Genomic DNA, 23,855 nt, shown 5'->3' on the forward strand with positions numbered 1-23,855 from the left:
AAAGAGCCTTGATTTTTCCCTCATGGGAATGGATCCAAGACCTAGCCTCTTGGCACAGCATGATTGGGTCTGCTGCTGTGGCAGTCTTAACACACAACTCCAGTCCTCCAAGCCTGCTTTTTTACTGTTCAGAAGGCTGGATAGCAAAGACTGAGGCACTGAGGGAGCAAACCAGTCTTTGCACTAACCCCAATAGTAGGTTGGACACAACCCAGTCCATCATGCCCTTGAGAGCCTGGACAAATGGCGCAAAGTGAAATTGGCATTCAGTTTCTTTGCCCAACTCAGTTGATCACTCTCTTCCTCCTGGGATTTAATTGCCCCACCCAGCAGATCAGCCTGTATTACTCTAAGAGCACCTTTATCCTTTCACAACAGGACTGATGGGGGACAGTACATCAGGTTCCATTTCTGCTGGGGCCTTCCTATACCAGGGTTTGTGTGTGACTTCGCGTACACCCAGGGGAAAGAGACACACACCAAGGAATAGCAGCGACCATGGCTGTTTTCTCAGGAATAGGATTCCCTTAATGGAGAAGTGGTGTAGCTTGCTACTTGATGCGGCAGGCTGGGGTGCTTCTTTGCAAACTGATCCGTTGTTGGGTGGAAACACAGCAAGGTAGTATGGAATATGACTGTTCCAAAAGACCCAAATTCACCCTTGAACTTCATTTTTTAAAAAGTTTCTACTATGTCTAGGCCCCTTAAAAAAACCCAACAATGTGTAAACACTGTTGTGTTAAAACACATGACATTAAAAGACTGGCTGTTCCTTCCATTGACTGTGATCATCAGGGAGTGTGTGGGTGCAGACGCCTCTTTCCAGGATTTCTCATCTCCTCCTCTCATAAATCCTTTTCATGCTTTCTTATGCTTTTAGCTGAGATGCTTCAACTTTGGTAGCTGTTCAGATCTCAGCTGCTAACTGTGCAGGAAGAGATGGTTTGCTTTGCATGCATAAGGTGCTGAGGCAAATGATTAGACTCCGTATAAAGATAGCTTCACGTGTTCATCGACGACGTTATTGCTGTTCTGCTGAGGAAGACAGTCGTGCCCAAAAGCTGCGGAACTCAATTGAAAGATTAAGTTCCATGAATTACAACAGGGCATAGACCCAAGTAATGCAGAAGTTGCTTTCCACAGGCAAGGAAGACACCTTTGGATCCAACCCAGTATGCCCAGCTAAATGCCATGTAAGACTATGCTGTTTCCCTCTTTTATGAAAGAGTAGATTTGTGCATCTAAAAAAATACCTTCTGCAAAGCTAGATACTTTAGCAATTTTCGTTTTTCCTACTGACTTCAGCAATCCTATATACCTAGAGGCCCTGACCTCCATAGAGCTCAGAAGCTAAGCAAGGTTGACCCTGGCCAGTATTTGAATGGGAAACCTCCACGGAATATGAAGGTTGCGACACGGAAGCAGGCAACGGCAAGCTAATGTCTCTTGCCTTGAAAACCTCGCCAGCGGTCGCCACAAATCGGAAGTGACTTGTCAGAAAAAACCTAGAGTATAGAAAAACAATGTTGACCTAGAGTATAGAAAAACAATCCAGCCAATATGGAATAAGGCACTATTCTCACGACGTAACTTTATTCCTTTTATTGGAGATGTTACAAGTTAGCATCAAACATTTTCATAATTTTGTTTAAAAATCCCCAATACTTGTCTTAAAATAGCAGTTTGAAAAACTTCCACAGTATGGTTCACATATATTAACTTTGCCTCATACAGAGTAACTCCCTAATGCCTGAAAGTTGATGGCAAGTCCAGTAATTCCCCCCCCCCTCCCCCCGGATATATTTAATCTGGAGAAAGTGTTTTTAGGAAGATAAGATATTTTTTTCTTTAAAAAGTATTTGCTGTGGGTCAGAAGTGGCTGGCATACAAACATCAAACACACAGCAGTGATTTACGCAGAAGAAGAATCATGATGCAGAGTCAAAATGTTAGTGCAATTAATTAGTAGTTGCTGATCAGGAAATTCTCAGCAGATCCAGGTTCTTCTCCAGAGCCATCAGTGTAATCTGAAGAACTATCCTCAGAAGAGCAGTTGTATTTTACTAGCGCAGGCTGGCCTGGTTTCCAAACAATACGCATATGACAATAAATGGAAGTCTACGGTAAAGAACATACAAGGTGTGTAAATTAGTGTTCCTGTAATTCTTACAAGTTGCATTAATTTTTTCAGTAACGTTTATAGCAGTCCTGTAACAAAGGGTACTACTGCACTGGACACCAAGAAGAAGAGGAGTTTGGATTTATACCCCACTTTTCTAAACTATAAGGAGTCTCAAAGCGACCTACAAATTCCTTCCCTTCCTCTCCCCACAACAGGCACCTTGGGAAGTAGGTGGGGCTGAGAGAGTTTTGAGAGAACTGTAACTAGTACAAGGTCAACCAGCAATCTTAATGTGGAGGAGCGGGGAATCAAACCTGGTTCTCCAGAATAGTTCACTGCTCTTAACCACTACACCATCAGTTGACTCTTGAGCAGAGGTGAAATCAATGCATTTAGAATGGTACTACTCTAGTTAGGAATGTAATGTACGACTTCTGCTCCACATAGTTGGATGGATGGGATTTTTGCTGATTCCTCTCTCCCATGAAACACAGACTCACTGAGACACATATACCCAGATGCATGTTATGAAGCAAAGACGCTGCAAGGGAGGCAGCTCCATTCTGGAGTGGAGCTCTGCTTCCTGTTCCTAATAAAAGCCAAAGTGCCATTCCTAGATTGAACAGATGAGGTACTGAGGAATGAGGCTTGCCTATGGTTCCCTCTGGATTTCAGTGCTGAGGGGAGACTGGATCTGGAAACTTCTTGATTTGCATTTCCTCACTACGCTCACTTCCAAAGTAGTTTTCAGGAGTTTTTCGCTTATTTTGCCACTGGGGGTTCTCTTACCTCTGCCGACACGTCACTAAGCTGAAGATTGTAATTGAACTCAAGTGAACTGTCTTCTCTTTTCTGCGGAGGAAAACAGAATGAAGATGATCAATTAAAACTAAAACTGTATTTTAAGATAGTGGTGCAGAAGTGCTAATTAAAATCTCAGAGTTAGAATTAGGTCAAATGCATTGGGTAATGTTATTTGACCAGTAATTAATTTCATATTACACCTTCCTAGACATTTCACACTATTTTATTGCAACTGGCCTTTTTTGGCCATGAAAGAATAGGGATGTTTTCAGTGGTGGGATTCAGCCTATTCGCACCTCGCACCTATTCGGTAGAACCGATAGCTACTTTTTTTTCTAGTTCAGCGAACTGGTGTAATCCCACCACTGAGTCCTTTTGGAACTGGTTGTTAAATTATTTGAATCCTACCACTGGATGTTTTCCTTCTGTTGTTGTCCTTTCTTTCTTTCTTTCTTTCTTTCTTTCTTTCTTTCTTTCTTTCTTTCACCCACCTTTCTCCCCAATGGGGACTTACACATGGTGACGTCCTTCTCCTTTACTCCATTTTATCTTCCCTAGAACTCTGTGTGAGAAGCTAGGCTGTGTGTGTGACTGGCCCAAGGTCACTTAGCAATCTCACAAGGCAGAGAGGTGATTTGAAGCTGGGTCACTCAGATCCTGGTCCTACGCTAACTGCTACACCACACTGTCTTTTCTCCCACTATCATCACACACATGTATTCCTTTGGACTTTCAGCACTGATTTTGCATGCACTAGTAAGTGATTTGTTTTTATCATAGAAGAATGCAGCCAAGGTATGATGGTGGTATCATAGAATTATAGAACTGCAACCGCCCTGAGCCTTCGGGGAGGGCGGTATACAAATATAATTAATAAATAAATAAATAAATAAATAAGAGATCCCAAGGGCCATCAAGTCCAAGGAACACACAATCAAAGTACTCCTGACAGATGTTCATCCAGCCTCTCTTTAAAAACCTCCAAAGAAGGAGACTCCACCACACTCCTAGGCAGTGCTTTTCACTATAGAACAGCCCTTACTGTCAGGAAGTTTTTCCTAATGTTTAGGTGGAGTCTCTTTTCCTTCACCTTGAACCCATTACTCCTGATCCTAGTCTCTGGAGCAGCTTGCTCCCTCACCGACATGACATCCCTTCAAATATCTAAACATGGCTATCATGTCACCTCTTACCCTTCTCTTCGCCAAACTAAACATACCAAGCTCCCTAAGTCTCTCCTCATAGGGCATGGATTCCAGACCTTTTACCACTTTGGCTGCCCTCATCTGGACCCATTCCAGCTTGTCAGTATCCTTCTTGAACTGCGGTGCCCAGAACTGTACACAGTATTCCAGGTGAGGTCTAACCAATGCAGAATAGAAAGGTACAATTGCATCCCTCTAAAGGGGAAGGGTTGGAGGGCCATTTAGCCTAGGTTCAGCATCTAAAAAGTAGACCTTCTCTGAATGCCCATTACTTTGGGGAGCATTTAATAAGTTTTGTAACTTGTCTTATTTTGTTTTTTGTTTTACTGTAATGGCTTTTTAAAAAAAAATCACAACTGCAAGCTAACACTTTGCTGCTTACCGGTTGGTCCATTCATACTGGCCTCAAGTGGTGTAGAGCAATGAATGTCTGAAAGCCTCCGATAAGATTCTGGCTGTAACCAGCTGTAGTACTCACGCTAAAGATTACTAACGTATCTCTCCCCAGGAACCCCAGTATATGACTGAATTAAATGTTCTGACATACTAAAGCTGACTTTCTTATCCAACTACAGTCACTGCAGCGGAAATTGAACCACTTCTCTCTCTCTGCTTTTCCAGATCTGCTTGCACAACCCTGGCACGTTTCTCAGGGCTTGATCATGAAAATAGAGAGGTGTAGTTACTATGTGCTTTTTCAACTAGCAGCACCGTACTGAGCAGAGCCAGCCACTCCACATTCTCTTTGCTGTACGTGTGCAAGAATTTCTGTATCGGACAGTGTCTTGTGCTCTGTTTAGAACACAGTGGGTAGCCTTTACTCAGAAAGACTTTCCTAACATAACGTACAAAACCAAAATCAAGGCGACTTCTGCATCCCAGTTTTTCAGACACACCCTTATCTTTGAAATGATTTACAATTGATACGGTTAGGTTATAAAGTAGGAATGACCAAAAAAATGACAGCTCCCAAGTTGTGAGAGGAGTACATTACTGAGAAGTCCTTTCTTCTATCCTAGGATGAGTTACTATAGACTGTCTCAGAAAAAGATGTTGGTAGGGTTGTATATTCCTCCACCACAGAACTCAACATGCCTGACCGTCTTTATTGTAGAATGCTCCACCTGGGTCCTAGTGCCTCCCCAGTCCTGCTCCCCCCACATCCGTTGGAATATAAAAATGCACACTCTTGTAACAAAGTACCATGTTCAATCAGTGCAAAATAATGGTTTTGACAAATGCAGTGTGTAAAAATGAATAATTATATTAATTCAGGACTATAATGCGGAAGTATACAATTTTCTCTATTGCTGCACCTCAGCTGACTGTATTAACATCTTTTTTTTTGAGACCGAGGATAGTTTACAGGCAATCCTAGTTTCACTCTCCAACACAACTGGAAATGTAATCCCAGGAAATGCGCCGATTTGTGATGGCAGGGGTGGACAGCACACCAGTTACAAGGATGACAACTGAAGGGTTATATGGCTTAGAACAGCATGAGCGTTTATCCAAGACCTATACGAGAACCATTTGTAAGAGATGCTGTAAGAGATTTGTAAGAGATGCTGGCAAGAAAGAGAGTACCTTGGGACCAAAGTCAGACTGCCGTGTCTCTTGGGATCATGGTATAACCTTGCCTTTATTTCACACTAACAACTTCGCGTTCACTTACCCATGGCTGCACGTTCTCAATTCGAGTCAAAGTGTAAGCCACGTCCTCAGTTGCCATCTCCCATGCAATTAAGCTGCTGCCGTGAACACCCAAACCCCACAGGCGCTCCACAGAGGGCTGTTTATCTCCTGCCCAAGACAGGGAAAAGTGATAGTTTAGCACAAAGGGCCTCTGTGAGTGTGACAGAAAGCAGGAACCCACCCCAGTGTACAAACTTCCATTACACCTGCTCAAGGCCGTTTAGGCTGAAGCATGCTAGTGAAGACCATATGCACTACTTTGTTCAAAGAGCCATTAAAGAGCAGAATTCGGTGCCAATGGATGAAATGATGGCCACTTCCTCAATGGCTTTAAAAGGAGGATCAGATATTCATGGAAGGTCCATGAGTGGTTTCTAGCCATGATCAAAGTGACCTCCGTAGGCAGAAGCAAGATGCCATCCCTGCTAGGAGTCAGTATCAGAGGAAAGTTCTTAGCCCTGTTTGGTTTCCATTGTGTGAAACAGGATACTGGACTAATGCAGTTCCTGGTCTGACCCACACAGGACACTTCTCATGTTCTGATGAAGGAGGGTTTTTTAAAAGGGGGATTTAGCAGTAAGGTAAAAGTGGGTGAGTGTAACATTTCAAGAGTGGCAGAGACTTGGATAGTGCCACCCAGCCACCACTGATTGGGCAAAAAACTGGCTCAGCGCATGATTCAGTTTTGAGGGAGAAGAACTAGCTGTGTAGGATGCTTATTGGCTAGCTCCTTTGACACCACCAACTGCCCTTTTCTCTCCCAGTATCCTACAGCAAATGTGAAAATATTTTTAATCTTGTTTGGTTGTTTATTTTACTTAAAAGGTGAATATAGTTACAAACAAGCATGTGTGTGTGTCACTCTATAACCTTTTTTTTAAAAAAAGGTAGTCCACCTGGCTGATCTTTCAAACAGAGCTTAACTTGCTAGTACGTATGTGTGTCATGCAGCTTGTGAGTCCTTTATTTATTTATGCAATTTATAACCTGCTCTTCCTGAACAAGTTGGGGTCAGAGTGGATTATCACATAAAACCACAATGAAAACATACTTCAAAATTTCAAACCATACAGAATATACAATAGTGCCATAAAATACCAATTTGGGGGCCTATCAGAAGAAAAGAGATGGGACAATAAAATCTAATTAAAAAGGAATAACAATAACTTCAATAACTATAGGAATGGAAGGGGGGAAAGGGGAAGGAAGAGGAGAGAGAATTGTCACTGTCCTTAACTGTAGGCCTGGTGGAACATCTTAGTCTTACAGGCCCTGCCTATGTGCAATAAGTCCTGCAGAGCCTGGGTCTCATTCAAAAGAGTATTCCATTAGGCTGGGGCCAGTGTCAAGAAGGCCCTGGCTCTGGTCCAGGACAGCCAGATAGATTTCAGGCCAGGGACTGACAGTAAGTTGTTACCAGCTGAATACAGCGCTCTCACTGGGTATATCAGGAGAGTTGGTCCCGCTGGTACATAGCGGGTGTATTTGGAGAAAATGGCACCTGGGGGCAAGCACTGAACTTGCACCCTTTAAGGCATTTCTACAGAAAACAGTGCAGATTCCTTTGCCCCCTAAGCTGCAGGTCTGGGGTCCCTCCCTCTGGTAGTTTCCCATCTTCGCAGGAGAGGAGACCCAGTGAGGCGCCCAGTCAGCTGCAGGCCACAGCAGTGGCTTAGACTTTGCTGGCCTCCCATTTGCAGTCCAGTCCTCTAACCACTTGCTCTCCAGGCCAGCTGGGGCGCTCTTGCCAGCAAGCTGCCCTGAAGGCTGCAGTTCCCCCCACGTTTGTAGCCCGCAAAGAGATAGGGACTAGTTGCCACAAACAGGCACACAGTTCAAGGAATGATGCCCAGTGCCCTGAGCCAAAGACCTCCCAGGGCTCCAGCTGGGGGGAGGGAGGCCCTGAGGCTCACCCACCCGCCTACTCTCTCACCCGCTCACCAGCCTGTCCAATCTGTTCCTGACCCAATTTGTCCACCCAATATAAGGGCCACTCTGGCTGTCTTCCTGGCCTGGGAAAGAGGAGACAGGTGCCAAATGCATCCCCACGTAACCCAGGTAAGTAGTGCCCAGAGAAAGAGCTCCATCCTGCCCACCCCGCCTTCAAGATCCACCTTGGGGTACACAGAAGCTTACTTGCTGTGAATTTGATTAAAATCATGTTTCATCCTTTAAGAAGCTTTACTGGGCACTGCACTGCATGTGTCTGCATTCAAACCTCTTCACAGAGGTGGATCAGACCTCTCCAGGGAGAGAAGATGAGTGGAGAGTAGCCAGAATCTTATCCTACTAGATACACCTCTGCACCACTGTGTGCTTGTGTCATGTGCATACTTGAGCTCAGTGCAGGAATATGATGAGACCCCTAGATTCAAGGCCATGCCTATTTTCCTTTCATTCAGAGTTCCTTGGGTTCAGCAGGTGAGTTGCCACAAATATACCTTTAAGCGAGAAATACAAGATAAAGTCTTGTAACAGGTATTCACGTCTGTCTTGGTTGGGTGAGCACTTAATGTCAACTTTCGGCTTTGGCTTAGAGCTCAGGTAGAACACAGAAGCAAGGCAGGAGCTGAGGTTTGTCTGAAAAGATAAAAGGAAATTGTGCCTTTTCAAACTGAAATGTTCTATTTGGTTAAGTATTTCTACTCTGCCTTTCCTCCTTACTCAAGGCAGATTACAAACAATAACTGAAACATCATGCAGTAAAACCAAATAGCGAACTCCAAATACCTCACTCGCTCCCAGTCGTGAGCCAGTTCCCAGGTGATGAGGAATCAGATGCAGAGCCTGGAGACTCTATGGACCAGGAGACAGCTCCTTGAGAGGAGGTGCAAGTAACAGAGCCAAGAGGAGATACAAGTAATACAGCCAATCTTCCCTGCCAGCGGAGGCTGAGGCAGATGAAGTGCAGTTGAGAGAGCCCTCAGAAGCCCCAGATGAGCTAAGTGAGAAACCAACTGCATGATGATGATGAAGAAGAAGGGGAAGGGGAGGAGGAGGAGTTTGGGTTTATATCCCCCCTTTCTCTCCTGTAAGGAGACTCAAAGGGGCTTACAATCTCCTTTCCCTTCCCCCCCACAACAAACACCCTGTGAGGTGGGTGGGGCTGAGAGAGCTCCGAAAAGTTGTGAATAGCCCAAGGACACCCAGCCGGCGTTTGTTGGAGTGCACAGGCTAATCTAGTTCCTCAGTTAAGCCTCCAAAGCTCAAGTGTCAGAGTGGGGAATCAAACCCGGTTCCCCAGATTAGAGTGCACCTGCTCTTAACCACTATGCCACTGCTGCTCCCAAGAAGGGAAAGGCAGAGACAGCAGCTCAGTAGTAAAGAGAGAAGTGCCCGCATTGCAGTGCAATATGGCAAAAGGCTCTGTGAGCCATGAACAGCAACATTGGAGGAGGACTGAATCATTGCAGGATCCCGGCCTCATTAGCAAAAGCTTCCTGTATAAACCCTGTCTTGGGCTTGGCGCTGTCTGGGCGCAATGAGTGTGTTTCACAGGGAAGCTCCACGCACCTGGTTTCCTGCCCAGTTTCTGTGAACCTCTGTTCCTAACCTGCCTGCCTGCTTGAACTCCTGGACTACTTGACCTTAAACTGCCTGACCATGTATGTGCCTGCCTTGATTTTGCACTGCCCAACAACAGCTGTGCCAGCCTAGACCTTGGACCACCTGGCTATGCCTGCTGCCTGCCCTGACCTTGGACTACCTAACTCACCATAGCTGATGCCTACCTACAGCACACTTCCCCCAAAAGATGCCTGCTGCTCATAGCTCATCAAAGGCCCTGAACACAAGCAAGCAAGGCTTGTAGTCCCTCCTGAAAATCTCTAACAAGCAGCCTGGGCCCTCCAGAGCAAAGCAAGCTCATCAGGAAAAAAGATATGCTGGGCAGTCTTACCAACAGTTGAGTGAGTAGGACCCATGCTGATTGTTGCCAGACAGACCAGTGCTCTTGAGTGGGTTGGGATGAAGGGCAGCTTCCTTGTGTGTAGAGTGGAGCCCTGCCTCCCAGGGTGCCCAACATTTTTGAGCCTGCATGCACTCTGGGAATTTTGAAAAGGAGTATTGGGCACTACCACAAAATGACTGCAAAGGGGGGGGGGGGGAGATGGAGCTGATCACAGAGACCCCTTGGATTTTTTCCCCAGGACTCAGGAAACAAGCAGGCACGAAGAAACATATTGTTGAAACCTTTCACAGCTACAATCAACTGGCTGTTGTGGGTTTTCTGGACTTTGTGGCTGGTAGTTTTTGCTCCTAATGTTTTGCCTACATCTGTGGGTGGCATCTTTGGAGACAGTTCATGGTAAGGTGTTTTGGAGAGAAACGTATCTTTCTGTGACATTCCTCTGAAGATTCCAGCAGAGAGTCAGATGAAATGTTAGGGACTAAAACTACCAGACCACGGCCACATAACCCGGAAACCCACAAGAGCCACTAAGAAACGCATCAGCAGGAGCTGTAAAGCCCCTGGCTGCCATGCCGGGAATTGCTGTGCTTAACTCTTCACATGCAATAGGGCAGTGGTGGCGAACCTATGGCACTCCAGATGTTCATGGACTACAATCCCCATCAGCCCCTGCCAGCATGGTTAATTGGCCATGCTGGCAGGGGCTGATGGGAATTGTAGTCCATGAACATCTGAAGTGCCATAGGTTCGCCACCATGGCAATAGGGGAATGGATACACAAATACTACATAAACAATGCAAAATTGCAATTTGTATCCAAATAGCTATCAGCACAACCACATTATATATTTTAACAAAATAATCAGTTTATAATTGAAAGTTTACAATAAATCATGTGTTTTCATATACTTCATATATACATTTCTTCATCCAACATTATATCAAATCAGAAATAAGTACACAATTTTACATAAACAAAATTTAGTTACAAGCAATTCAAAGTCTTGTCAATGAATGAGAAAAGGGAATCTTACAGGCCAGAGAACCAGTGATGGAAGAGAGCACAGTTATCTAGGAATGGTTGGGAAACTCTGTTTTTATGCAGCACACTTACCCCATTTAGGAGAGACTTCGTAGTAAACCGTAGGTGGTACTTGCGCCCAACTCCTGGAATAGTCTGGAAGAGATACCGAATAGCTGAGTTGCATTGTATGCACTTTTAAAATCAAATGAACAAACCCAAAGCATAAAATACTTTGTAACGATAGGTTGTCTGGTCCTCCAGATGTTCAGCCTTATCATCCCCTGCCAGCATGATGCTGGCAGGGGATGATGGGAACTGTAATCCATAACATCTGGAGGGCCGCGAGTTTGACACCTGTGCTCTAAAACAATAGCAACACTTAGTCCTCAAATAACGTTAGCAAACCACTCTGAACCCTTGTACGAATCTGGTGCCAGAAATCATTAATGAACGCTCCATGAAACAGGCCCGTATTGCTACTTTTCACAGACGGGGAATCGCAGCAGGAATAAATATTAGCTTTTTTGACAGGTCAAAGTATGTGGGACTGCAAGAGAACCTTGGCTGGATGTTAGAATGCAAAAACCAGCCATGTGGGGGCCTGTCCAGGCTGAGGCCACGAAGTGTGGGGAGGAGACAGCAGAGAGTGGTTCCTCCACGCGCTGCTTTTTCTGATCTAGATCACCCCTTGGGATAGAATGGAGGTCAGAGGGGGCCCGAACATAGCAGTGATGCAGGGCCTATAAAATGGAATGATTTCACTGGGCTTTTGGGGGAGGATAGCTGCTGAAATCGGACGCCATCCCCTGTATTCCAACTCGGCATGTCTATACCAGTGGGACCAGCCCTCTCAACTTGCAACTGTGATATATGATCGTCGCCATCTGATATGTATATTGCTATTAATAAATTGTTTTGTATGGTTTTATTATTATTTATATTGGGATTTAAATGGTAATATTTTATTATACAGATTGTACACCGCCCAGAGCCCTTCGGGGGTGGGCAGTCTATAAAATTTGATCAATCAATCGATCAATCGATCAATCAAAGTTGCATTTTTCAAGTAAAGAAATTCCTTTGGAGGCTCCCGACCCACTCTGACCACTTATCATCTTGTCTGTACCTTCACCCGCAATGCAGATTGTGTACAGAGCTGCCTTCTGCACTCAACAGATGGATTCAGTGCTCTTTTTGACTTAGGCTATTAGGCATTTAATATGTACGCTGCGTACAGAGAACTTTACACTGCTGTCCTGTCAGCTACCGCTCAGGGGAGGGAAAGCATTACCCGCTCAGCATCCAGCAAATGATTCACAGAAGCAAGTCTCTCCAGATGGATTTTCTTTTTAAAAAAATCCTCTCTAGCCTTGTTCAATATTCTCTCTTGTACTCCTGCCACCTTGTTATAAAAAACCGCCGACTCCTCTTCAAGGTTGCCATATGATATCCAGGAACATTCATCTTGTGTTTGTTAAGAGCAGCAGGTTGAAATGAAACTTCCAGCGCACACAGAATATTTTAGGGCTTTCCTGAGTTCTATTTTCGTTTAATGTTCACCAATCTCAAGAGGCAAATACACGGCCCTTTCCAAAGAGCTCCAGGCTGCAATTCTGTATATTTTGGGATAGGTGACCAGAGGCAAAGGCTAGCTGTAAAATTACTTGTGGGGTTCCCGGCTTTCAAATGACAACTGTACTTTAATATTTTAAAATGGCAATTAGCATCAGATCTTTTGTTATGTCTTTTTAATTTTGTTCAAAAATATTCTTGCTACAAATATATACAAGCATCTATATGAGTGGGGGGGAAATCACATCTGCAAAATATTGGAAGGTAAACAGCAAGATGAAAAAGAAGTAGTTCAGGAAGTTGGGTTTAATATGGTAAAGTTAACAGCATTTTTTTAAAAAATGAAAACCTAGGAGGGGATCTAAGCACTGGCAGGGCAGTGAAGATTGAAGAGCAGGATTTTCTCCAAATCCCCTTCCTCCTGTAGCCCTCTAACCCCCACACCCAAATTTCTGCTGGTGGGGGGAGGGGCAAGAGACCCTCAGGAAGAGTATGGGAATCTGCAGTGAAAGAGAAGAATCAGCTAAACTTTCCTCTTGAGCACACATGAAACTGCATCAAACTGATATAAATATCTAAGTGTTTTGTGATGGGCATTATAGAACTTTGGTGTCTGTAGCTTTTTTTTAACAATAAAAGGTATGGGGGTAGGCTTGGGAGAGAATAATGCTTTTCTAAGCTCTGTGAAAACTTTCATCTGCCAGTTTCCACAGATCCAGCTGATTCCAACGATCCAAGAGCAGGTCTAGTCAGGTGTTTCATAGTCCATTCTCATCCCCCAATTTATAGTGAGGTTTGCCTAAATTTGGGCCTAAATCTTACTTTTCATACATCTTTTCACTTATTTTGGGTGGCTGTTTTCTGAACGACTTCATGTGAAACCATTAAACTGCAAAAAAAAAAAGATTTTAAAAGCTATGCTGCTCCTTAACTTCTCTCCCCCACAAAAAACAAAACACCAAGTACAATTTTCAAACATTTCTGTCTTCTCCAGAGAAGGATGCTATTTGATAGATAAGGAAAGGGCAGGGGAAATTCCTCAACTTTTTGGAAGAACTAGCTTACAGCTAGACAATGCTATATTTGTTTGATAGCTTCTACAGCTGGAAAGAATTCCATTCAGGACTCATTTTACCGAAACCAAATTAATCTTTCGCTAGGAAGGAAAGATAATGCTGAGGAAGATTCTAACAAAGGCCATGGAGGTTTTCAGTAAACACTGCTCATTTGCAAATTGTCTTTGTTAGCAGTTCTATCAGACATGGCAGCTGTTTACCACTGCTAAGGTTCTTGTGGGGTTTCCGGGCTGTGTGGCCACTGTCTGGTAGAACTTAAACTAAAAATGAAATAATATAAAGAAGATGAGCACGGCCCCACTCCGCCACAAGGGGGCCACGCAAATTTGTGTTCCTATTTTTTTTCCCAATGAAACAAATAAGCTTGGGTTAGAAAAGAAAACAAGGACTGTCATAAAATTATTGTTATTATTTATTCTGTTATCTCAAAGTTTGTAGTTAAAGTTCTGGTTAACAAACCAAAGGCACGACTGGAAAAACAAAGTATATGTTTTCAGTATATTATCAAATGCAACACATCCTTGAAAAACATAATTTTCTGATCGTTTCCCCGTATATGCCTCATATTAGTAAGATAGGACTGCAATACAAACAAAATCACCCTATTTTCTGTTAGGGCCCAATGACTTTACCTCTTATAACACTGCTTTTTATGTGCTAAGATGCTGTTTAAATTCCATTTAGATTAATAGCAGTGAAATGCGGAAGGACAGTAACAACTCCCTCCCTGTTAGAAAAGATAGCAGGGAGTTCCCATCATCCCCTGTAGTCCATAACATCTGGAGGGCCACGAGTTTGACACCTATGATTTAAAGGGAGAATCTGAGGTCCTCACTTTAAACATTGAAAGTGGTGCTATTTAAGGCTGGGGGATAATCCACCCCCAAACAGCAACACTTTCAATGTTGTTTTAACTGGGGACCCCAGATTTTCCCTTTAAATTGGATTTAAAAGGAGAATCTGGGTTCGCTAATTTATTTTATTTTTATTTTTTAAAATTTTTATACCACCCACCCTGGGAGGGGTTTAAGCACCATTGAAAGTGGGGTGCTGTGTGGTTTCCGGGCTGTATGGCCGTGTTCTAGCAGTATTCTCTCCTGACGTTTCGCCTGCATCTGTGGCTGGCATCTTCAGAGGATCTGATAGTTGGAAAGGAAAGCAAGTAGAGTATATATACCTGTGAGTAAAGGTCAATAGGTGAGGGCATCTGAATAGGAGTGGCCTGGCAACTGAGTAACAATGAAGTGTAGCATGTGAGGAACAATGGAGATAGCAAGGTCAATAGGTGAGGTATTTGAATAGAAGTAGTCTGGCCTTTGTTCCCTTTGATTGTCTATAGTCATCCTGTGTTTGTGTGGAGCTGATTTTCAAAACTGGCAGCCAAATTCTGTTCATTTTCATGGTTTCTTCCTTTCTGTTGAAATTGTCCATGTGCTTGTGGATTTCAATGGCTTCTGTGTAGTTTGACGTAGTGGTTTTGTCGAAGTGGTCCAGAATTTCTGTGTTTTCAAATAATATTCTGTGTCCAGGTTGGTTTATTATGTGTTCTGCTATTGCTGATTTTTCTGGCTGAAATAGTCTGCAGTGCCTTTGATTTGTGTCTGAGCGCTGCGTTTGATGGTTCCAATGTAGACTTGTCCACAGCTACATGGTATGCGGTAAACTCCTGCAGTAGCTAGAGGATCCCTCTTATCCTTTGCTGAACGTAGCATTTGTTGAATTTTCTTAGTGGGTCTGTAGACTGTTTGTAGGTTCTGTTTCTTCATCAGTTTTCCTATGCGGTCAGTATGTATGCGCCCCTTGATGTATGGTAAGAACACTTTCCCTCTAGATGGCTCTTTATCTTTGTTCATGTGGCTTGTTCTTGGTCTTGCAGCTCTTCTGATGTCTGTAGTTGAGTAACCATTAGCCTGTAGAGCTCGGTTTAGGTGGTTCAATTCATCTTGAAGGAGGTGGGGTTAACAGATCTACCAAAGTTTTTATGATGCTCCTTTTTTGTCCTGGATGATGATTGGAGTTTTTGTGTAGATATCTATCAGTGTGTGTAGGTTTTCTGTGTGGCCCAATTGTTGGTTTGGTTTGTGGCTGACTAGGACATCTAGAAATGGCAGTTTTCCTTCATTTTCTTTTTCCATAGTAAATTGGATGTTTGGGTGGATCTTGTTGATATGGTCCAGGAACTTGTTTAGTTTTTCTTCTCCGTAACTCCAAATGGTGAATGTGTCATCCACATAACGGAAACATATGGTGGGCTTTTTTGGTGCTGTTTCCAGGGCTTGCTCCTTGAAGTGTTCCATATAAAAATTTGCTATTACAGGGCTAAGAGGGCTACCCATGGTTACCCCATCTTTCTGTTCATAGAATTCATTATCCCACTGGAAGTAGCTAGTAGTGAGGCAATGTTCAAACAGGGCTGTGATGCAGAGGCGTTCCTCCCATTGGGCAAAGTGGGCAGTTGCCCTGGGCGCAGCCCTGTGGGGGGGGGGGGACGCAGATTTGTTTGTGGGATTTTTTGTATTTTCAGTGTTTTTCCATTTTTGGCCTCAGAGGGCGCAGTTTTTAGGCTAGCAGCACCGAAATTTCAGGGATGTTTCGGGAGACTCTTCTGATGCTATCACCCAGGTTTGGTGAGGTTTGGTTCAGGGAGTCCAAAGTTATGGACTACCAAAGGGGGTGCCCCATCATCCATTGTTTCCAATGGGAGCTAATAGGAGATGAGGCTACACCTTTGAGGGTCGATAACTTTGGACCCCCTGAACCAAACTTCACCAAACCTGGGAGGTATCATCAGGAGAATTTTTTACTGATACCACCCAGGTTTTGTGAAGTTTGGTCCAGGGAGTCCAAAGCTATGCACTCCCAAAGGGGGTGCCCCATCATCCACTGTTTCCAATGGGAGCTAACAGAAGATGGGGGCTACACCTTTGAGGGTCCATAACTTTGGACCCCCTGAACCAAACTTCACCAAACCTGGGTGGTATCATTAGGGGAGTCTCCTAAAGATACCCTGAAAATTTGGTGCTGCTAGCTTAACAATTGCACCCATGCCAGCAGGCACCTCCCTAATTTCCCCAGATTTTCCTTTTAAATCTCCCTGCCTTTGACATGGATTTTAAGGGAGAATCTGAGGTCCCCAGTTTAAACATTGCAAGTGATGCTGTTTCAGGGTGGGGGAGAATCAACCCCAAAATAGCATCACTTCCAATGTTGTTTAAACTGGGAACCCCAGATTCTCCCTTTATAGATGCAGTGAGAAATCTGGGCCCCTAATTCTAAAACAATCCATTGAAAATGATGCTGTTTGGGGGTGGATTCCAGCATCACTTGTTTAAACTAGGGAGCCCAGATTCTCCTTTGAAACATTGAAAGTGATGCTGTTTCCCCCAATTGGGGGTACCGGATACAACACCATAAAATGTTTTCATAGCAGTAATAAAACATTTTGAAAGCATTTTGAAAATGTTTTCAAAAAATTATTTCTGCTGTGTTGCATGGCTTATTGCTGTGCTCAGATTTGTGAGTTGGGGCATGTTCTATAATGTGATGGTGACTTTGAAACAACCTGGTGTAAAAAAATCATTGCTTGGTCACAGTGGGGGAGGGTGGCTGCCCATGGGGGGCGCCAAACTCCAGTTTGCCTACATACGCCACTGGGCGTAGCTACAAGGGGAAGGGTGTGTGCGCATTGCATTGGGCACCCGCCTGGGGGGGGGGCATCAAACTCAGGTTTTGCCCAGGGCTACAGTTTGCCTAGTTACGCCACTGCTGTGATGTCTTTTGGGAATTTCTGGTTGATGAGTGCCATGGTGTCTGCTATGGGGATGTTGGTGAATAGCGAAACCACATCAAAGCTGATCAGTTTGTCATTGGAGTTGAGTTTAAGATTGCTGATTTTTTCAATGAAGTGCGCTGAGTCCTTAATGTAATGTGTAGTAAGTCCAATATGAATTTGTAGTTGTGCAGCTAGAAATTTTGCCAAATCATATGTAGGGGATCCGATTGCACTCACAATGGGTCTGAGTGGAGTGGAGTCCTTGTGGATTTTTGGGAGTCCATAAAGTCTGGGAGGGTGAGCTTCAGATTTGCAGAGACGGCGTATGATTGGATGAATTTAGGAGTTCTTAATCAATGGTTCTTAACCATTGAAAGTGATGCTGTTTGGGGGTGGATTCCAGCATCACAGTGGCCGCCCATGGGGCCCCCCTGCAAAACTCAATTTTTTTGCACCGGGCTCCATTTTTCCTAGCTACGCCTCTGCCCAGAGGAGAGGGCAGAAGGGACTGCCAGCTGCCGGCTGGGAGCCCAGCCGGAGGGGGGCGGGCAGGGGAGTCTGCTGTCCCTGGCCTCAGAGAGCTGCTTTTATAAGCACTGAGGCTGGGGGCCGGGCTTGGGGAGGCATGGCCATGCCCCCAGGGACAGGTGGGGGTGTTGCCCCGTCCCCTGAACCCACCCCATAAAAAATCTATACCTACATCCCTGATTGCAGCAAGGAGAAAATGGATGAAGGAAGAAATGTAATCTTACATTCAGCTCCTTAAACTAAAGGCAGACTAAAATATAGACCAACTTCTTGATTTGTTAAAATCACTAGAACTCATCAGCCCCTCTTCACATTAAAAGTATTCTAAGGGTCCTTAAGAGCACAAAATTTTAAAGCATCCAAAAGGGACTATTCATTCCTACTAATCCAACTTGAGAGTGTGAGGATAACAGAGTCAATCAAGAAAGGATTTCTAGAATCTTATCCAGGCAGAGAGTTGAGGGTTCTTACGCAGACTAGTACCAAGGTAACAGCAGCAAGCTGTTTTGATGCCAAAATAATTTTGTTATCTTGTATTCAGTAACAAATGTAGAATTCTGAGACCTTCATTGGGCATATGCAGTAACAAATCTAACAAACCAAATCAGGGGGTCTCCCACAAATAAACCAGCATGGTAAAATGAGAGCCAGTGTGATGTGACAATTAGTGTCAGACTCGGATCTGGGAAACCCAGGTTCAAATTCCCACTCTGCCTTGGTAACTTGCTGGGTGACCTTGGGGCAGTCACATAATCTCAGCCACAGAAAGAAGCAAACTGGACCTTTTTTTGTTGTGGAATGTTTCGCCCGAGTCCTTGTGCCCACCTAGCCCTGCTCCTCACCAATCCGTATGAAAGTGAAAATACATTTTGGTGTAACTGCTCCTGTATCAAAGTGCCATGTCCAATAATGCACAAAATAATGGTTTTGAGAAAGGCAGTGCGTAAAAATGAATGATTATTCCCATATTCATTTGGGACTATATTCTAATGCGGAAGCATACAACTTTCTCAGCCGCTGCACCAAAACTGACTGAACTATCCTATTTATATGAAACAGAGTATAACTTTGAGAATGTGGTCTTGATTCAGTGAATAATCAAGTGAGCTTTGGGCCTAAATCTCACCGTTTTCTAAAGGATTACCTAGAAAGGTCCACAGCCCAGAAGAGAATATCCCTACATTAATAGACTACTTTCTTTCCCAAAAGAGTGCTGCTTATGGCTGTAACAAGGACAGGCTTTGGAGGCACGATTTGGCAAAGCCACCCATGCCAAGCTTTCCCATGCCAAACAGATTTAAAGGGCACAGGAGCCCCCACTAGCTGGCAACTCCTTCTACTAGGCTGGCATTCAAAGAAGTGGCCTCACCGAAAAAGCTCTTTAAAGACATGGAGGTCTGCTTCTTTACTTCCTTTCTTCCAAAGCAGTGGGCTTTTCCTTTGAAGAACAGCTTCAGAGCAAACTGCATCTAAAGCACCATTTTGATGAAGTCCAAAGGTTGACAATTGTTAACAACCACTCTCCTTCTGGTTAGTCAGCTGGCCAGTTTTTATAAAACGTTGCAGAGACTGCTCAGCCTTACCCTTTTTTCCCCTCCATTCTGCAAGCACCTCCTTAATAATAATTTTAAAAATAACCCCAGACTTTTGGCTGCTGGCTTATGTATTCCCCTCCCCCAGAACAACAGAATAAACAGAGGCCGGATGTCCATCTGTCAAGGGTCCTTTGATTGTGTATTCCTGCATGGCAAAGGGGTTGGACTGGATGGCCCCTGTGGTTTCTTCCAACTCTGTGATTCTATGAATAATTGTTGCAAGAATAAAATGGAGGCACCTTAACTTACTCAGAAGAAGGATGGGATGAAAGCAGAATCAAAAACTCATGAACCCTTGGGATGTATTTTTTATGTTTCACAATTGAACATCTATGTGATGTGCTGGAACTTACTCCGGGTAGTGTTTGGATACAAAGGAAAGTTCGCCTTTAAATGCATTCTCTATCGACCGAACTCTCTGGTTTGTTGTGGGGAATGGGAATAAAATGGAGGACAGGAAAAACAGGGTATAAAAACCAACTCTTCTTCTAATGAATTAAATGTTTGAAAACCTGATAAAGCAAACAACGGTAATGTAATTTCATGCTTCGCCATGCAATTTTTGTGTGACATTGACAACATGTGATGGTTTGGGAACAATGTTTACACAATATATGAAACAATGTTTTTGAAAGTAACAGTAATTTTAGGAACTGTGTGAACATTGAGTCATTACTTTCCTAAACATGCTAGTAACGAATGTTCAAATCACTTTCCACCACCACAATGATAATGTTGATTTTAGTGCATTTTTAAAATTTCTGCCCCCTTCTCTAAGGTACTCAGGGTGGCATACATTGTTTCTCTACCTTGAAGGAGTCTCGAAGTGGCTTACAATTATCTTCCCTTCTCTGCCCCTTAACAGACACTTTGTGAGGTAAGTGGGGCTGAGAAAGATCTGAGAGAACCATGACTAATCCAAGGTCACCCAGCTGGCTGCATGTGAAGACTGGGGAAACAAACCCAGTTCACCAGTTTATAATCTGCCACTCTTTGTGTTGGTTAAATGTATGTGACTAGCCCAAGGTTATCTAGCCAGCTTCCAGGCACAGCAGGGGTTTCAGCACAAGTTTCCTAGATCTTCATTTTACACTAATTAAGGAGCAGCAGTGGCATAGTGGTTAAGAGCTCGTGTATCTAATCTGGAGGAACCGGGTTTGATTCTCCGCTCTGCCGCCTGAGCTGTGGAGGCTTATCTGGGGAATTCAGATTAGCCTGTGCACTCCCACAGACGCCAGCTGGGTGACCTTGGGCTAGTCACAGCTTCTTGGAGCTCTCTCAGCCCCACCTACCTCACAGGGTGTTTGTTGTGAGGGGGGAAGGGCAAGGAGATTGTAAACCCCTTTGAGTCTCCTACAGGAGAGAAAGAAGGGATATAAATCCAAACTACTACTACTACTACTACTACTACTACTTTATTATTATTATTATTATTATTATTATTATTATTATTAATACACCACACTGGCTCTACCAAGTCACGGCATTATCACTTTCATGCATTTATAGGTTAGCACAATGGAGGGGTGGCACAGCATCTCAAAATTCACAACTGCCACTGTAAGTATAAGACACTATAAGTGTCTGCACAGTGGTCTTCTGCCACTGTAAGGGTTTCTGTCCATTTCTTGCCATCCTGAAACAAGCTTCTTTACTTTTGTGACTTCTTGTGACTGGAGAGCTAAACCTACTAATCAAAGTTAACTACATTCATGGCTTGAGCCAAACTAATTTCCTCTTCTACAATAACCAAATGGAGCCAGGTCACATACGTTTATTGCTCGTCTCTGGGCCAAGTTTTGAATCCTGGGGCTTGCGGCTGTGAGCTTGCGAGGAAATGGTTGTTTCACCTTGTTGCCAAATCTGTATTTCATAACCACTCACCCGATTTTATGAGGAACTGGGCATGGCTGGCCTGCTTACTCAGCATTCATGAAGAAATCATATCACAGCCTCATTGCCTGAGCTGAGAAGCAGCAGCCGTGAAAAATGGACCACACACCAGCGAGTTCTGTCATGAGAATCAGAGCCCCCTGCGGGGATGCTTCTGTGGAAGTCACAGCATACTTGATTCGTCTTCAGAACTGTATCTTAAGAATGGTACAGGCTTACTTGAAGCAGATGCAACCTTCTACTCACATTACACAATAAAGCAATTTCCCAAGAACTGCATTTTGGCCACAGAAAAATGATGACAGTGTTCTGTGTTTTCAAAATGAAGCTTAAGGAAAGAAAGGAGACCTCTATATTTCTTAAGAGAAAAAGTCATTTGTTTTGATTAAGCAGCTCAGAAGATGCTTTTAGCTAAGTGTTACCCGCTGTGGTAACAGCTGGCCCTGTCATAGAGGTGTCTGCTATGGTCTTATCCTATGGAGGATAAGATATGGTCTGCAAATAAAATCATAGCTGCTTCAAGTCAGACGAAAGAGGTTCCAAATATTTTGCTAACGCGTGGGGCATCTGGACACAACGTCTCCCACTAATGTTCCAACTTCCTGCTTTGTAAATGGTTTGCAAGTGATTTCAAGACATTCTTTGGGAATCTTGCGTCGATCTTAATGAGTCCAGAGATCACAGTGGACACAGCGAGGGGGGGGGGGGGGAAGAGTTACTGGCATGCTCTCAAATCTGTCCACCCAGAAAGTCATTCCTTCCCCACTGCAAAACTGGTCTCACTTTTGCAATAGGGAAACAGTAAGCTGTTGTTGGGAGTCACTCGCTTGCTATTAATACTGTTGGCTGCTTTGGCCTAAGCAAAGATGTAATCCAGCCATCCCTTACACATCGTAGAAGGCAATTGTGTGTGCGCGCGTGCGAAGACTGAGCCAGCGTGATGTAGTGGTTAAGAGCAGGTGGATTCTAATCTGGAGAACTGGGTTTGATTCCCCACTCCTCCACCTGAGTGGCAGAGGCTTATCTGGTGAGCCAGATGTGTTTCCACACTCCTACATTCCTTCTGGGTGACCCTGGGCTAGTCACAGTACTTCAGAACTTTCTCAGCCCCACCTACCTCACAAGGTGTCTGTTGTGGGGAGAGGACAGGAAAGGAGCTCGTAAGTCATCTTGAATCTCCTTACAGGAGAGAAAGGTAGGGTATAAATCCAAACTCTTCTTCTTATTCCTCTTCTTCGTAGCTTTTTTCAAGTGCAAAGGTTGCAAAGGGGCTTCTGATTCTGTTATGAGAATCCTTACTCCCTGACTGCATAATGTAAGCATTTTTACCACACCTGTTTGTGCCGGAAGGGTAGTAAAATTCTTTCCAGCTGGCTGTTTAATGTAGACCCACAAGGTTTTTTAGGGGGTCCGAGTTCCCAAAACCTCATTTTCTCTGTTTTGCTGCTCCTAAAGAAACTAACCACTGCAATCTGAAGATTCAGTGAGCACATATGACAAGGAGGGGTAGTAGTTCCCTAGGCTTCCTGAGATCTCCCCTCACTTTGACCTTCTCAGAACTCAAACCTGTTCCAATGCACTTGATTTGCCTCACCGCTGGTTCACTTGGCCATGTCAGGTTGTTCCGCCAAACCAACCTAACAGGGTTGTTGTGCACGTCCAGTACCGGGAAAGAAGCGGGGGAACCTTCCCCTGGCCCGAAAGCCTTCTAGGGGTGGGCGGCGGCTTTGTTTCGTTTCTGAAAAGACCCATACGACAGGGAAAGTTGCTTGGTGGGTGCTTACCTTGATGGAAACTTTCTTAACACGCCCCGGCGCCCGCAGCGCGTTGGGTGACCCCTGGTGGAAGTTGAAGTAGTTGACGGCCGTCTGGGCGGCTCTCCGGACCGCCAGGCTGGAGGCGTCCGCCGACGCGCTCGGTCGCAGGTGCCTCCAGACCACCCGCGGGCGGCGGTCCGCCACACCCCGAGCCGGAGCGGGCAAAAGCGCCAACAGCGCCCCCAAGAGGAGCAGGCGGGAGGCTTGCAGCGGCTGCATCGTGCGCCAGGGAGTGCGCTCCAGCCAAGGGACTGAGCCGCGGCGGGGGCAGGCGCCCGGCTAAGTACCAATGGGCCGGGGCTGGCTGGCTGGCTGGCTGGCCCTCCCTCCTCCGGGAGCGGGTCCAACCCCAGCCCCAGCCAGAAGGCTCATTCATGTCTCTGCAGCGCCGACTCCCTTCCTTCCGCTTCCCAGCGCCAAGTCGCAGCGACCCGGGTCAGACAGCTCCGCTGGCCCAAAGGGCGCCCACCCGGAGGGGCAACCAACCCGTCACTCTCTTCGCCTTTCCTCCCTGCGGAAGGGGCTCAAGTGGTGCTTAGCCGGAAGCCAGGGGACCAGTTCATTCTCACACAAGTTAAGGAATAAAATAATAATAAACGTCGAGTAATGCTTTTTATGAGGACCAAGCAAAAAACACGTGCCAGCTTTCGCGTTCTGCAGAGCTCTTCTTCACGGATTGGGGTTTTAAAAGGGGGAGGCGTTCCTCGGGCATTTTGTAAAGGGTTTGAGGTTTTTTGTCTAATGAACGTGACTCAAAGGAAGAAAGGGAACATTCTATGCTTTGGATAGCTAATAATAACAAGGTAGCAAGCCCCAACCTCCCAGGACAGCTTGTGCAATAA

General features: G+C 44.7%; 1 protein-coding gene across 1 annotated transcript; it reads right to left on the reverse strand.

The window, feature by feature from the left end:
* Positions 1-1,587: 1,587 nt before the first annotated feature.
* RARRES1 (retinoic acid receptor responder 1) lies at positions 1,588-23,374 on the reverse strand. The gene is made up of 6 exons (XM_048504985.1): positions 22,981-23,374; positions 10,851-10,913; positions 8,268-8,406; positions 5,807-5,934; positions 2,912-2,974; positions 1,588-2,118 (listed from the first exon to the last, which is right to left on the reverse strand). The coding sequence occupies exons 1-6, from the start codon at positions 23,230-23,232 to the stop codon at positions 1,963-1,965; spliced, it is 801 nt and encodes a 266-aa protein (XP_048360942.1). The 5' UTR covers positions 23,233-23,374; the 3' UTR covers positions 1,588-1,962.
* Positions 23,375-23,855: the final 481 nt, after the last annotated feature.

The sequence above is a fragment of the Sphaerodactylus townsendi genome, linkage group LG08, assembly GCF_021028975.2.
Source record: "Sphaerodactylus townsendi isolate TG3544 linkage group LG08, MPM_Stown_v2.3, whole genome shotgun sequence".
In the NCBI taxonomy this organism is placed as follows: domain Eukaryota; kingdom Metazoa; phylum Chordata; class Lepidosauria; order Squamata; family Sphaerodactylidae; genus Sphaerodactylus; species Sphaerodactylus townsendi.

Coding starts and splice junctions, on each gene's coding strand:
- RARRES1 (XM_048504985.1), bottom strand. CDS start 23,232: ATGCAGCCGCTGCAAGCCTCCCGCCTGCTCCTCTTGGGGGCGCTGTTG. Junction 8,407..10,850: donor CGAAGTCTCTCCTAAATGGG/GTAAGTGTGCTG, acceptor TTATCTTTTCAG/ACAAACCTCAGCTCCTGCCT. Junction 5,935..8,267: donor CTTGTATTTCTCGCTTAAAG/GTATATTTGTGG, acceptor TGTCTTGGGCAG/GAGATAAACAGCCCTCTGTG.